This window comes from Lepisma saccharinum, chromosome 21, assembly GCF_977018435.1.
Source record: "Lepisma saccharinum chromosome 21, izLepSacc3.1, whole genome shotgun sequence".
NCBI classification, from domain to species: Eukaryota; Metazoa; Arthropoda; class Insecta; order Zygentoma; family Lepismatidae; genus Lepisma; species Lepisma saccharinum.
This window is the reverse complement of record NC_139249.1, coordinates 26,348,285-26,365,395: the sequence shown is the minus strand read 5'-3', so window position 1 is coordinate 26,365,395 and position 17,111 is coordinate 26,348,285. Positions and strand designations below refer to the sequence as shown.

General features: G+C 40.9%; 1 protein-coding gene across 1 annotated transcript in view; it reads right to left on the bottom strand.

Annotated features, from left to right (window-relative positions):
• LOC146004511 (uncharacterized) overlaps positions 1–17,111 on the bottom strand; it is a 278,862-nt gene that overhangs the window by 204,870 nt on the left and 56,881 nt on the right. Inside the window, exon 2 of the mRNA XM_083143383.1 lies at positions 15,303–16,597. Within this exon, the coding sequence (XP_082999509.1) occupies positions 15,303–16,445 (1,143 nt within the window). The 5' untranslated portion in view covers positions 16,446–16,597. The remainder of the gene's footprint in view (positions 1–15,302; positions 16,598–17,111) is intronic.

The following is a 17,111-nucleotide window of genomic DNA, read 5'->3' as shown; positions in this document are numbered from 1 at the left end:
TAGAAGTTCTGGAAGAATATTAATCCATTTATAATTACCCTGCAGTGTAAATTGTTTATACATAAGATTTTTTAAGGTTCTGTTGAATCTCTCTACAATTGAGGCTTTGAGGTCACTGTAAGTCGAATAATGTTTTATTGCCTGGCTTTTAATAAATTGTTGAAACACTGAATTATAAAATTCTTTGCCATTATCTGTTTGCAAATAGCGCGGGGATCTTCCACTCTGATTGATGATTGTCCTAAAAGCTTCTGTAACACATGTTCCAGTCTTGGATTTGAGTGGCACAGCCCAGGCAAATTTTGAAAATGTGTCTATTACAGTGAGTAGATATTTGTATCCCTTGTTGATTTTGTCTAAGTTTTTCAACTGCCCACTTGCCATTTCAATCAAATCGCTCTGCCATAAATCATCTATGCTTTTTGTGACTACTGGGAGTCTCTTAAAATTATGTCTGGCCTGTCTGTGTAATTCATCAACAATAATTTGTCTAGACATAATATGTAAATCAAAATATTGCAACTATGGGGTGTTCAGCAGCTAAGACTGCAGGATTTTCTAAATATAATTTGTCCCCTATTTGTATTTTAAATTCCAAAGAGCCATCATCTTCAGTATAGGCTGTTTCCAATGTATTGGGGTCTGTAAAATCCTCTAATTCTACACTGGTGATTTTCACTTTGTTATCAGCATTTGTTATTGATAAGGTAGGGTAGTGGTGTGCCTGTGGCTGTAGCCAATATTTGATCTTGATTGGTCTCAATGTGCCCCCAACAAAAAATTGGTAATAAAATTGTGCAGGGGATAGCATATATATTTTGCCACCTGGTGTAAATGGAGAATCATATTCTTTGTTGGGGATGCTGTACAATTCAAGAATTACTGTATGTTTAGGATTTTCAATTATGCCTGTTATTTCCTTTTCTGCTGTGAGCAATCTGCTTGTTACAGATTCAAGGTGCTCATTGATGGTCCTAACAACATCATCATGGCCCGGCTTTATTTTTATGTCCACAGCAAGTCTCTTGTATTGCTGCACAATTTCTTGTAGCTGGGTGGCAAAAACAGACAGAGCATTTGCTTGATTGGATTCCATGGTCCCTAGCTGTTGCTTGATATTAGCTACAATTTGTTGCAAATTTTCAACAACTGCCAATTTTGAATTTTGAGCTGTAAGATCATGGACCTGCCTTCTGATATCCTCAAACAGGGCATGCAGTTCATTAATATGTTGATTGGTTGGAAGAGTGGCCACTGTCTGAGTGAGATGTTTGATCTCTGCTTGGATATTCTTGATATCTTCTGATTTCAATATCCTATTCACTGCCCTCTTAATATTTTTAAGTTCCTGTGATGTAGGCAGATTTGATACTGTATTTTGCAAAGATTCAAGTGCCAATTTCACATCATTTAATTCAGATGCATCGGCCACATTTTGCATAGCATTTTGGAGCAGGGCTATATCTGCCTGAGTGGGTGTGGATTGTTGTAAAATTTCAAGTTTTGTTTGGATATCATCTATCAAGTGATGAAAATGAGATAGTTCAGATTCAGTGTTGAGGTTTTCAAGCTTTGTGATTTGTTGCTGGACACTGACAAGGGTATCTACAATCCCAGGCAATCTGGATTCAAGTACATTTGCCAAATCACTTTGCACTGCTGCTATTGTACCTTCAAGATGGGTTATGGAACTTTGAATTTTTCCAAAATCTTCATATGTTTCAAGTTGCAGCTTAATATTTGCAACACTCCGAGTTATTGCATTCAAAGCATCAGAAGATGGCAAATTGTTCATAAAATTTTCAAGTGTCTCAATTTTTTCTTTAACCTCGGCTATGGCATTGTTCAGAGGGTCCAGATTAGGTATTTGGAGTGACTGAATCTGTTCTTTTAGAGTGGAATTCACAAGATCAAAATCTTCTTGTGATTTTATGCTTTTGACAATTGTTTGGAGCTGTGCCTGGACATTATTTATCTGCTCCTCTAATTGTTGTTTCAATTGCTCAGAGTTGTTAGCCTGGGTCTTAAATTTGGCTTGAAGAGCTGCAACAGCTTCTTCTAAACTTTGAAAATTATCCAATGTAGCCAAATCAGTATATTTCTGAAGTAACAATTTGAGTTCAGAATCAATTTTAAGAAGAGGGTCCATGCATTGTGATTGCAAATTTGTAATTTCTAATTGAAGACTGGCATTGAGTGTGGTTTGTAAAGCTTGTAAATCACTTCTTAATTTCTTGACCCTGACATCAAGCATCAGAATCTCATCACTGTGATCTTCATGTCTTGTATGGCCAAAAATATCATTAGGCATTTTGTTTAGTAGTTATTTATTATAGAATATCTGATTCTTAATTCTATAAAAAAGGGTATAAGCTTATCATAAGATCCAGGGACTTCAATATATAAGCAGTCACCAGCAGAAACAGTATAAACAGTGCCAGAAATCATGTTTGAGTGCTTAATTCTATAAATATTTCTCCCTACTGAAATTTTAACATCACCCTCAGGGGTTGTAATAAATTGCAATTGCCCACCTACAGGTAATTGGTAATAATTTAAATTATTGTTAAATATGTACAATATTTTGCCTGTTTCATCATCAACATCTGTAAATATGCTGTTCAGATGAATAATTAACAAGCCACTCAGTTTAGACAGCATATCAGAAGAGGGTTGTGGTGTCGGCAGGTCCATAATACCTTGTTTTTTGAACCCAAATAAGTTCATAGGCATGTTTATTTATTTCAAATCATGCTCTGTGCTTGTGCATTGATTGCCATTTTTCAAATCACAATGCCCCCATGGTAGAGTATGTATGCCACATGATAAAATGCATCTCTTATCATCATGTGGGTCCAGAGCCACTTTTCTTACAATATTGCTTGTCAATAAGTGATCCACACTCTGAATTCTGGATTCTGATGTTTTGATTAAATTCTGGGATTTGATGCAATTTTTATAATCTTCAAATTCAAGCTCTTTTTCCACAGCTACTTTGCCAATGCCCTTGGCCTTTTTGACAACAGCATTACATGTTTTAAAACTGTACATCTTGGCACTTAACCCAGCAAATTCCACAATAACATCACCAAGTGTCTCATCTTTTAACTTGCCGGGCACTTTTTTGTTGTGGGGTTGAATATTCAAATGGCCTGGCAATTCACTGGTATCAAAATATTGAAACAATTCAGGCTGTGCCATATCTTTATAAACATCTTCTGTTTTAATATCAAGAACAAAACTATCCGTGTCCATGTACATCAATTTTATATTATCACCATAAAAAGGTTTCAACACATCATAATACAATGTTAACATATGTGATTTGGCCAATTCCAATATTGCAGCCCCTACATAAATAGGTTTATCAAACTTAATCTTTGTTTTTTTCATGTTGAAAAGTGCCATATTTTCATCATAAATTCTTCTATAATTGAAATTAGGCTTTGCAACCAATTTTTTGCTCAGGCTGGGGTCAGTAATTATTTTAACATCGGTATGTTTTCTGACATTTTCAATTGTTTTGCCATATACAGAATTGACCACCAATTTAAACAAGGCCTTATCAAATTGACTCTTTGCAGATGTTCGAAGCTCCGTGTTTGTATCAATGTATGATTTCAACCATCTTGAGTGCCTGAACCTCAAAACTTTTCCAACTTTGGTCACTTGAACACCATGTTTCATCAGGAACTGGAGGTTTTTGTAATATATGACATAACCCTGTTTTGGATCCAGTGTCATCATCAATTTCTTCTGTTTAGAGCCAGGTGAGCACTGAACCTCAAGAATTGGGGGCAGATCAGAAAATTTGTTCTGTAAATTTTTTGGAATTGGCAGATCAACCTCTAAGAATAAGCCATAGTCACTATCATCAAAGTCCTGAAGATCCTCAATATTGAAATCTTCATCCCATTCAAGCCCTGCATATGGCAGTTTATCCATCATGGCATAACCATACAGGCTATTAGCATCCACATACAATATATAATTTGATGGCCGTGCTGGATCATAATCATGAATATATTTGTTAGTTGCTCTGGCATATCTCTGAGAACATTGCACCATACCTCCTTTTATATTTTCCTCCATAAACAGATACATGTCTTGATCTTGGATCAGATCCAATTGCTTTTTAGTGTTCAAAAACATTGCAGCCCATGCTAGGCCCGGGGCACTAAAAAAATACACTGGGTCCAGTCCATAATTTTGCATGGAAGATTTTCTGAATGCCTGCATTATATCTGCTAAGATGGTCACATCAAGTTTCAAATATGCCATGTGATAATCACCAAATGTCCGGCATTTTAAATTGTTCCACACCAATTGGGCATGGTGATAATCTTCATCTGTGATTCCAGAACCTCTGATTTTGCTGTAAAACTCATGTTGTGGAGGCAGGGAACATTCATCAAATTTAGAAAAATCTGTAACATAGTCATATGGATATACACCCTTCCGCCTAATTAATTTCAGGTCCTGATTTGGAAACAAGGCACGTGTGATTTTGAATTGATCATCAGATAATTGAGTGGCCAGTGTATCCAGGCTAGCAGATAAAAATCTGTAAGAATCAAGAAATCTTATGTGAATAGAAACTCCATTAACTTTAATTGTTTTGCTAATAGATATATATTTTTCATCATTTTCAGCTAAAATATTTAAATTCTGCTTCTCAAACCCCTCGTACCTGATCAAATGATGAAAATCATAATTGGATGCTCCATGGCAAAATATGGGAACAAATTTTGGTCTCTTGATCTTAATATTACAGCTATTACACAGGGCCATTTTGAATTTACCATCTGTATGAGAATGGTGTTTTACCTTGATATTTGTATCTGAAAATTCAGAATCACATACCGGGCATTTTTCTGCATTGTTGAAATCTTCAATCTCTTTCTCTGTTAAAGGCAACATGGGTTTTGATTTTAATAAGATGTTAGATGCTATGTCACGGCACTCATTTTCTATTCTATGTGCAAATTTTTTGATGGCATCTGGTCCCATGTATGAATTTTCTTTACTAACAACACCATCTTGTACAACCACATAATAAAAGCTGGAAGGTTCATGTAGCTGGTATGGTGTAATTGAAGATTCTTCAGGATCTGGATTGCAGAATGCAAGAGGTTTGAGATTTGATTCAAAATCACAGACAATATATGCTGGATGTTCCAACAAGGCTTCAAACTTTTTGAATTTGCAATTTTCACTTGGCATTGGCATCACCATATGAACAGGTTTATGGTTCCCACAGTATTTCAGATGCTCAATTAATTTGTTCTTAGCAATTTCTGCATTCTCTTCAGGAACCCTATTTGCCATTTTTTGACCATCAAATACAGTTAAGCATCTTCTGCACAACTTAAATATTCTATTAGATTTGTCTAGTTGTGTTCTCACTAAAGCCTCAAGATTATGTATCAGAGTGTAATGATTTGTGCCATCCTCTTCAATTAAGAGCAAATCAATTGGAATAGCAGATTCATCATCAATTGTACTGATTCTGAGAGGTTCTATCAAGCAATTGCCACGGCCAGTGGAGCAAATAAATACATTAATAGATAATTGTTTGCCATTAATATCCCGGGCCTTTTTTTCAAATTTATCAATATTCTGAACAGACATTGGATATTCCAAACCCTCCATTGCTTCATCAAAATCATGTTCATGCTGTTTATAATAACTTATTCTTTCTGGATCCCTTAAAACTGGAAACAAAACAGCTAATATGCACCACAAAAAGCATTTATCATCATTATTTTCAATATTAACCACGGCTCTTTTGTTTTTAATATTGGCAGGTAATGGCAGATATGTAGATCCTTGTAATGGGCTGAATTCAGAAATATTAACATATAACTTGTGTGGAGAACCGCATAGGCTCCATCCAGACTCTTTTGCTGCAAATTCAGAGTGTTTAATATTCAATTGATCCATCAAACTGCTTATTATTGTGTCTGAATTTGCATTTGAATATACCGGTACAGTTTCTGTTATGTGGGGCTGTGTAAATTTTGTGCCATTTGGTTTCTTATATTGAGTATACAATTTGAGGGACAGCTTATAAGGGCCATTTTGTGCATTTAGAATTGCCTGCAGATCAGGATTTATATTGTTCAAAAAATTCTCAATACCACATCTTGGCTCTGATACAAACCGATAATCTCTTAATTGGCTATTAAAACTGCTATGGATGGGCTCATAGCGTGGCTGTTTTGCAAGTCCAGCATTAACAGGTACTTCATGCTTTCTTTTCAGACCAGATGTGGATGGTTGTGGGGGCAATATTGATGACTGTGCAGAACAAGTATCTTTATGTTTATATGTGAAATATTCCATGCTATATTTTCTATTGCATTTGGGGCAAATTTTTGTGGGAGTTCTGTATTTGTCCGGATTACAAATCTTTTGGTGCTTGGCCCAATTGGGGCTGGATATATTCTTATTGCATTGATTACAATGTTTTTGATTTGGCATTTTTGTTGTTGTTTATTATATACAATTTCTTGGGATTCAAATCAAAATTCTATGCTGGATAAAAATATCAGTTGGGTTCAGCACTGTGCTGTGTGTGTGTGTGTGTATATGTGTGTGTGTGTGTGTTAATATTTTTGGCTTTGGTATTTATATAAAATTTCTTGGGGGTCAAATCAAAACTCTATGCTGGATAAAAATATCAGTTGGGTTCAGCACTGTGCTGTGTGTGTATATGTGTGTGTGTGTATGTGTGTATGTGTGTGTGTGTGTATGTGTGTGTGTGTGTGTGTGTGTTAATATTTTTGGCTTTGGTATTTATATAAAATTTCTTGGGGGTCAAATCAAAACTCCATACTGGATAATAATTTGTTGCACAGCATGATGCAATATAAATAAACCAGAAATAGGCCACAACTTGGCCACAAGTGGACCGGAAGTAGTCAAACCGGAAGTGGACCGGAAGTAGTCAAACCGGAAGTGGACCGGAAGTAAACCGGAAGTGGACCGGAAGTAAATATGTGTGTGTGGGTGGGTGTGGGTGTGTATGTGGGTGGGTGATATACAAGTTGAGCCTGGTGCCCAATTGAACTTAAACCGGAAGTAAATATGTGTGGGTGTGTGTGTCTTGGCCTAGTTTTAAGTGTGGGCAAAAAAAATATCAAGAGGGGCATATTTTTAACAAGTTTATGGACAACAATCTCACAAAAGTGCCTTTTATAAGTATAGGCAAATCAATCTGAGGGGGGTCATACTTTCTCATGGAATCCATGAGGGCTTTTTTACAAAAATCTTGGATTAGACAGGGTTCCACACTTGAGCAAAAAACTCATATGGGCATGTTGAGCTAGGTTTAAGTGTAGACAATTCTGCTTGAGGGGGGTTCATACTTTCTCGCGCCAATAATATCGTAAATCCCACTACTATATCAATGTGTACAGAAGCGTGCAACTGGTACATATTATGAGTTTGATGCTACAAATTCATTCTCCAGTATACAATATGACATGCCTGATTTTGTGGTGGTATTGTTTCAGACTGGAAGACACAACAATCAGGAAAAAAATTCAAGTAAATTTGATAACTGCAACATCAAGAACATATATCTTAAAAATGGCAGAAATGAGGTATTTCCTAGAGAGAATTACAATTTAGACATGTCCAAGGATGATTTCCTCAAATTATATGAGGCATTTTCTTCCTTCAAAAGGGTCACTACCGGCAATACTGACATGTATTACACACCAGATGAATTCAAAGCACAGAGACCCATGTTTGTAATCAATGCTTCAAAAAGAAAACAGGTTGTGGTGAATGACAGAACAAACATTAAAATTATCTGTGAATTCCATGAGGCATTACCTGATGATACCATATGTAGTGTTATTCTCATAGGAGAAAAATCATATGTTTATGATGTAAGAAATGAGAGAGTCACGGAGCAATTCTAGAGGGTCTCTGCATATTACATTGTTTTAATATTGGATATGCAAGTTGAGGCTGGGGTCCAATTAAACTTAAACTGGAAGTAAATATGTGTGTATATGGGTGGGTGTGTGTGTGTCTTGGCCTAGTTTTAAGTGTGGCCAAAAAAATATCAATTTTTGACAAGTTTATGGACAAAAATCTGGCTGATGCAATTTTTGTAAGTATGGGCAAATCAATCTGAGGGGGCTCTTCCTTTCCGAGAAATTCCCGAGGGCATTTTTTACAAAAATCTTGGATTAGGCAGGGTTCCACACTTGAGCAAAAAGCTCATATGGGCATGTTGAGCTTGTTTTAAGTATAGCCAAACCTGCTTGAGGGGGGCTCTTCCTTTCCTGTCCTAGCTATATCATCAATACAACTACTCATGTGTAAAATACGATAGTAAAAGGAATTGGTTTACATTTATGTCTTATCGTTATATGGGTCAAAGAACATATGTAATGATACAGCGGACTCTTTTTAATTTGTACGTGGAAAATTACTCGATAATTCGAACAGAAGTTTATTCCCCTTCAAATCATATTTAATGATACATGTTTTTGTTGATTCGAATTTTGGATAATTCGAAATTTTTTTCGTGTCCCATTCGAGTTCGAATTACGAAGAGTTGACTGTATATATGTGTAACACTAATGTACAGAGTGATTCAAAAGACCCATGACATCCTTTTTTCTCTGAAACGGATGCGCCAATTGCAGATACAACTTCACCTGGGTACAGCGGGCCCCATGTGTGAGGGTGCTTCCGAAACATGGCCGCCATCTTCAAGTCCGCCATATTGGATCGAGGTCAAAGGGGCCATGTGGGGTATAAAATCATATTAGAAGTTTCCAAGAAATGCAATGTAGTGTTTCGAACTCGGGACCCTTGGTGTCATAACGCACTGTGCTAACCACTCTGATATGGAGTTCGACACAGCACCATCAATTGCACCAGAATACAGAAACACCAACTTGTAAGACCCATCCAAGTCTAATATATAACCATTGTTTTCCTCAATCACACACAGAATAATGCAGATAAAGCAGTCAGCAGTAGTACCCAGCGTATGAAATACCATACATAATTATCAAACATCTCCTGGAGCATATGTACAGTCACGGACACTGCCGGGTTGTAATGAGTACATTAACTTCCAATGGAATCGTTACAACCCGGCAGTGTCCGTGACTGTACATACATATCTGAACATAAAGTATGGTTTGTAATGTAGCCTCAACTCATACGTGGGTCGTTCAATATATAAGTTTCTGTATGCTGTAAAAAATTTTATTTTTAAGATACATTAGAAAACTATACATACATGTGTAGGAGGATCCTTCCTCACTTCTCCACATAATCCCCATAGAGATTCAGGCATTTGTCCCACCGTTGCACCAATTTGTCCATACCCTTTGCAAGAAAATCAGGGCTCTGGCTTTTGAGCACTATTCTCACATTCCGCTTCACTTCTTCATCTGTTTCGAAACGGTAACCTTGCAATTCAGACTTAACAAAGGAAAAATATGGAAATCACTCGGCGCTAAATCGAGGCTGTATGGAGGGTGGGGCAGCCGTTCCCACCCCAATTCTTCAATTTTGTGTTGTGTTTACACTACTGAGTGGGGGCGAGCGTTATCGTCAAGAAGAATGACACCAGCTGACAGGAGACCTGGTCGCTTATGTCGAATTGCGTTTTTCAGTTTATCCAATGTTTGACAATAACGGTCAGCATTAATTGTTCTTCCTCGTTCCAAAAAGTCCATAAGCAGAACGCCCTTAGCATCCATGCTTCTCAACTCCTTATGACGCGAGCCCACGTTTTCCGAACAAGCATTTACTTTTCGCCGTTGAGCGCATGCGCCTTCACATCTGATAACGAATCGATTGTTGTTCCTTGTAGACGAAGGATAGCGCTTGTCAACCATGTACTTCTTTTTAATAGCATTGCTTTATACAATATTTTATAGCACAGGGAAACTTATATATTGAACGTCCCTAGTATGAGAGAGGAATATAAGTTTTCTTTACATGAAACAAAAATCGTTCATAAAGAGTATAAATAACAATATCATTGATGATGTACATTTTTGAAGAAAGATCGCTATGCTCTTTTAGAAGTTCTCTCATGATGCAGATGAGTGAAGAATACAACTGAGAGTGGTCGGTTACATTTCTGTAGCATGCATGAGCGTAACTTGGGACCTAACTTTGGGGGGAGAGGGGCAGAATCAAACTTCGGACTTAAATTGGGGAGGGGGTGATCCTCCCTTGCCCCCGCCAAGTTACGCCTATGCTAGCATGTATTCTAGTACTTGGGCACATATGTGGACAAAGAAAATAACACAATGCACAAATATTTAAAAATATAAGAACATTGCTTAGCGTATGAAATATCATACGCTGGGCGTTAATGGGTTAAGATCATTCTCCCTCCTTCCTACCAGTCTTCAATGATTTCACACCCTAACTTCACTCATTCTCTTACGGGTCTGTGGTAGGGATGGCCAAACGGATCCGGATCCGAAAAATCCGGATCCGTTCGGATCTGGATCCGGGTATGAAAGTTCCGGATCTGGATCCGGATCCGAGAGTTCCAGATCTGGATCCGGATCCGAAAGTTTCGGATCTCAATCCCATTATAATATTACCACACCTTAAAAGGTATTATGATCTTCGATTACAAAGAACATTTTCATTAGTTAGTCCCACAAGAATTTTTTTCAAATGTTGTTCCTAAAATACTTTGCTACGCATCGGCTAACACACTTGTGCACAAAAATAATCTTACTTGTTTAACAAAAAATGTCAGAGGTGATTTTGTAAATGCCATTGAAACGAATATGTATTCATTCGAATGTATTGGAAACGGAAACACACATAAATGTGAGACATTCCATTCCAGGATGAAACCTTTAACACATATAACAAGATAGAAATTTTATACAAAAATTATACAATTGCTCTACAGTTACAGTTTTATAAATTAAAATAAAACATTATACTATATGCAGTGTTATATAATTACAAAGTGTAAGACTAACAAGCGAGGTTATCTAAGTGTCCCCCTCCGATTTCCATGAAACTTGGCAGGCGTATAGTGGGGCCCAAAGGAAGAAATACGTGTTTTTTTGTTTCAGCTAAAAAACGGTTTTAGGGGGCAAAACCCCCTCAAATGTCTAGATGAGGACAAATTGAAGTAAGGATCTGACCCCTGTGTACCTCCGATTTCCATGAAACCTTGCAGGTGTATAGTGGGGCCCAATGGAAAAAAATACGTGTTTTTCTGTTTCAGCTAAAAAAGCGGTTTTAGGGGGCAATGTCACGGTATCTAGTGACATGTGAAACGCAGTTCGATATAACTTATTTTTTGTTTATTGATTCATTTTATGCACAAACATGAAAGTGTGAGGTTTGATCTTATTTTGTGAATAAACTTGTATCCGAGCCAGACGTCGGGAGTTGAGAGATGGGGTCTTTCCTGAGTGACAGCCGCCGCTTAGAACATGACATATTTGCACCAACGCGAAGATAAGGAAAGATTGTTTTCGCCGCTACCGAGCTTGAGTCGCAGCGGGCGGTCGAGCCCATGTTCACGGATGACGAGGAAAAACCAGCTGGAGCTCAAGCTTGCAAGGATCGACGACGCGCACTTGACCGCGTTTCAAGACAATGGAGAGAGGTCATTTTCCACCCCTCAGAAAGAGAAGCGAAGCCACCTTAGCGTCATTCCCAACGGACGAATTTGAATCTCTCTTAAATACGCGGTGCTACCATCCCAGACGCAGTTTTTACCCGGATTTCATAGAGAGAGCATCTCCGCGCTACCCTCTCGCGTGATCATTGCTTTGTGTCCGTGAACTTTGTTTCCTTACGTACTGTGAGCGACTTGCAGATAGGGAGTTACCAGTGTGCGCCTTATTCTGCTGAAGATTACGCGGTGATTTGTTTTTGCCAAGCGTGGACTACCTAAGGATGGAGGGCTAAAGAAGATTGAGAAGGGAGCCCGTCGCTCCCCCTGACGCCTGCAACGACGCCGAAGCCAGTAAGCCAACGCCAAAGACGACACCAAAGCCAAACACTGCCCAAAGCCCGAAGGACGTTTTCAGAACGACGCCGATCGAATTCCCCCACCATAGAGAGATTGAAGGACGACTCCAGAACGACGCCAATCGAAGCCAGAGGGAGAGATTGAAGGACGACTCCAGAACGACGCTTCCTGAACGACGCCGAATCGAAGCCGTCACCAGAGAGATTCCGAACCGACGCGTGACCACGTACACCCGACGCTAGTGACGAGATGAACGCCCGAAGTTCTGAGGAGGTGCAAGTACAACAGATCGTCGCAATTATTCTTCGTCGCGATCGACCTCTGAGGACAATTTCGCCACAAAGGAACCGTGTGCAAGTCCCGCGTCCAGGAGAGATGAATGACCACGCCATGTAGCAGAGTCTGGTACAGTATACTTCAGAGGGTCTCATGTACATGTAAACGTGCGTCGTTAGTATCAACACCGTACAGTTAACGCCGAAGCCTCACTTATTTGCAAAGTTACTCAGGAAAACCCGAACCTAATTTCCGCGTCTGATAATTTTTGGTATTGTTATAAAAAAAGAGTTATTTCATGTTCAGATGTGCTAATTTAATTGTCTGCATTCAGCGTTACAAGCTCCATTTCATTTCTTTAATGTTTAGTGTAAATTGTCAAAAGGTGTGCTCCATTTTTTGTGTAACCAACCGCCCCGTCGCGCCATTTAATTTGTCAATACTTGACTGATGAGTTCTTTTTTTTAATTGTGGAAAGCGTAGTTGTTTTTATCGCAAGGTCGTGTGCGTGAAATAGTATTTATTTGTTGCATGGTGGTTTTTAAGGTAATTTTTGCTCGCGCCGACGATTGATTAGTGTATTCCGGCAGCTGGAGCCAATTAAGTTTTTGCATCATTATGTAATTGAGTAGTTGTTCTCATGGGACGAGAGAGGCTTGTGTGTAAGGCCCCCGTCCGGGAAACTTGTATAATGTCGAGCTTGCGACTCGATGCATACGTTCATTCGAACGAAAGATTTAACCACGCCGACCCAATTGTCTTAGTTAACCGCTTTCCGAGGGCTGGCACTTAAGTTAATTTAAAAGAGCACAGGAGCTGGCAGACAAAGGCCCTAAATTCACATAAAGGTTTCAAAAATTAAAAGGAATGATATGTTAATGAGATCCGTGAGTTGTATCCATACTTCACATGTAAAAATACCTCATGTGTGTGAAAGAGAGATAGAGTGAATGTTGGGAGAGCTTGAGGAGGCTTTTGTAAACAGTTGTTGATTGCAATATTTTTTGTTGTTACAATATATATTCACTTTTTTACCGTTCGTCAGTGTTGTTATTTGACGTTTTTCAGGTACCAGATATTATGCTATTAGTGTTTTATGATTGTTCGAATCTACATATCAAAGGTAAACAAAACAGTGTAACATTTCAAGGTATTAACCTCCGCCTCGCAATAGTATGACAATAAACGACCGTCTCAGTACCGAACTTGATAACTGGACCGTGAGTCACGACCGGTTTCCCTTACACATAACGACGTTTGGCCCCGTGCCGGGGTATGATTGACACGTCATTTCGGGGGCCGTGAGTGCACTCGTTACAGCAAAACCCCCCCAAATGTCAAGATGAGGACAAATTGAAGTGAGGATCTGACCCCTGTGTCCCTCCGATTTCCATGATACTTGGCAGGTGTATAGTGGGGCCCAATGGAAAAAAATACGTGTTTTTTTTTGTTTCAGCTAAAAAACTGTTTTAGGGGGCAAAATCCCCTCAAATGTCAAGATGAGGACAAATTGAAGTGAGGATCTGACCCCTGTGTCCCTCCGATTTCCATGAAACTTGGCAGGTGTATAGTGGGGCCCAATGGAAAAAAATACGTGTTTTCTGTTTCAGCTAAAAAACGGTTTTAAGGGGCAAAACCCCCTCAAATGTCAAGATGAGGACAAATTGAAGTGAGGGTTGACCCCTGTGTCCCTCCGATTTCCATGAAACTTGGCAGGTGTATAGTGGGGCCAAAAGGAAGAAATACGTGTTTTATTTTTGTTTCAGGTAAAAAACGGTTTTACAGGGCAAAACCAACTCAATTGTCAAGATGAGGACAAATTGAAGTGGGGATCTGACCCCTGTATCCCCCTCCAATTTCCATGAAATTTAGCAGGTGTGTGTATAAACGGGCCCGAATGAAGAAATACGTGTTTTTTTGTTTCGGCTAAAAATCTGTTCTAGGGGGCAAACTCCCCTCAAATGTCAAGATGAGGACAAATTGAAGTGGGGATCTAACCCCTGTGTTCCCCTCCGATTTCCATGAAACGTGGCAGGTGTATAGAGGGGCTCAAAGGAAGAAATACGTGTTTTTTGTTTGTTTCGGCTACAAAACTGTTTTAGGGGGCAAAACCCGCCTCAAATGTCAAGATGAGGACAAATTGACGTGGGGATAATCTGACCCCTGTGTCCCCCTCCGATTCCCATGAAATTTGACAGGTGTTTAGAGAGGCCCTATGCCCCCTGTTTCTTCCTATGCCATATTTACGTGGTTTCGGGGTCAGATCCCCACTTCAATTTCTCCTCATCTTGACAGTTGAGGGGGGCCTCTATACACCTGCCAAGTTTCATGGAAATCGGAGGGGGAGACTTAGACCTCCCTTGTAAGTGTATTAATAAATTACAAATCGAGCACGCGCGCACACACACTATATATATGTGTATATTATATATATATGTATATTAGCATGTAACAATATGTTATACACACATTCTTACTTTCCAAAGAAGCGCATGTGGGATGGCAAAACGGATCCGGATCCGAAAGTTTTGGATCCCGATCCGAAAGTTCTGGATCCGGATCTGAAAATTCCGGATCCGCGGATCCGGATATGGCCATCCCTAGTCTGTGGACGTCCATGTGTCCTGTACACATGCAGCGCATTCATCCACACTACAGTCACTTATGTCAGCCATCTGAAGACAGAGAACAAATTTAATTCGTTCCTCTCTGATAACCACCTGGGGGTAACTGGACATTCGGACAATTCTGTACTATCATGAACATAACATTTTTGCTTTTGTTCATAAGTAAATGAGCTATGTAATTTCCAGGGCAGCGGGGGAGTGGCTCAAACTGCTTCACTCCATCCTGGGACGCCTATTTTTGTTCTCAAGGCACCGTTCAATAGATGTGATGCTGCACAACAACGCGCCAGCACATTCCGGCAAGTATTTATTTCCAAACATTCTGGAACGATCTACGGGGTGAAATGGTAGTACTCTGAAGCGATTTTCCTAGGGGGAGAAAAATGTAAGGTTGTACTTACGTCTTCAGTTCTTGTTGCCGCATTCGTTGTCACCTTTCCGGAGTCCGTGGACGAGCGATTTCGTTCGTTGCTCCTTCCGCGGCCGTTCTTGAGCGACTGTTTCACTTCGTGCATCACTTTCTTCGGGGAAAGCTTGAATAGGAACTGCTTTTCGTCGGCGGCCGACGATTTCTTGTATTTCGTCGACGGCTTGGCTGCTGCTTCGGATTTCTTGGTCGTCGAAGGAGCGACGGTTGTGGAAGACTGTGGCTGCTGGTTCCCGTCGGCGGTAGATTCCTTCGCGCGCCGTTGCTGCTGCTCCAGCAGGGCCTCGCGCGTGCGCACGGCGAGCTCGAAACTGTGGTCGGACTCCACGCTCGCCGAATCTGAACCCTCGATGTCCTGGCGAGAGAATTCGACCACGATCCACGGCTTGTCGCGGTGCCGACCGGAGCGTCTCAACCGCGGGCTGAGCTTCTTGAAGAAGCTGGTCAGCGTCGCGCTGCGGGACTTTTTGCGGGTGCCGGACTCGGACAGCTTCTCCGTCCGCCTCGCTTGCGGCATCGTGCTGGATTTCTGCAAGGCGCGGGAACCTCGCGGACTCGTCGGGAGGCTCTGAGACGTCATGCTGGCGCGGAAATCGTCAGGTTCTTCGTTGATGCGCTTGTCGTCCACGCGAAGGGTGCGGCCAAAGAAGCAGAATACATCGTGCGACGCGCAACGCCCGGCTTTTCCACGATGGAACAGACCGCCCAGACGCTCCAGCTTGGGCAGGTGTTCCTCCGACCTCGTGGCGTCCTTCCACACGTACGGCGACGCCCGCGTCTTCTTCTTCTTCGCGTCGTGGAAGATGTTGTCGCACGATTTCGTCGTAAGCTCCGAAGATGCGACGGTCTCCATGGATTTGGAAACTCGCTTTCGACGCTTTCGTCGCCGGAACCTGTAGCACCTCTTCTTCGTGTCCGCCGCGCTGCTGTCGTCGGTCTCGTCTTCGGTGGAACCGGCGGGGCACGAACCCGTATCCTTGACGCTGGTGGCAGAGATGTAGTCCCCGGACCGGAAGTGACGAAATTCCGCGTGCAGCTGCACCCCATCAAGGTGGATCTTGGCGCGTTCGTTAGAGGAGAGGCGGACCACTTGGATTCTTGGCCGCCCCTGGCTCATGTCTCTTCACCATGGTCCGTTGTCAATCCGCTCGCCTCGGGACAATCGTGACGTCCACGTGCATCCTAGCACCATGGCACCTTCCGACTGGCGGACTCGCGGACCTTCTCATCCTTCGGCCTCCTCATCTCGCGGCGCTGTTGCCGGGTCTCCTGAAAAAGAGATGACGATCGATATTAGAGCCCGCGGAGACGGGGGAGCCACCACACCCACGCAGATGCCTGCGTTACGGGCTGTATAATTTACAGGGGTACCCATCATACACCAAACAAACACGTTGCTATTACAATTTTACCACGGTTGTACAGTCACGGACACGACTGGGTTGTAATATTCACATTGACTCTCAATGGAATCGTTACAACCCAGAAGTGTCCGTGACTGTACTTAAAGGGTCCTACCCCTTTATCATTACAGTAAATACTATGCATTAATCTATAATCTAATAAATATCATATTATACAATGTCAGGATTCCCACTAATTTTAATAAAACAAATTCCTTGACTTTTCTCTCTTTACCAGGGTATTTGTGTTTCGATGTGAAAGCTCGTCGGTGTTGTACGGCGACACTCTGTGTTTATATATTGCATGTGCTTGTGTGCGTGGCCTTCCAGGTGCCGTGGTGGTAACGTCGTTGGCTCGTAAACAAAATATACCGGGTTCG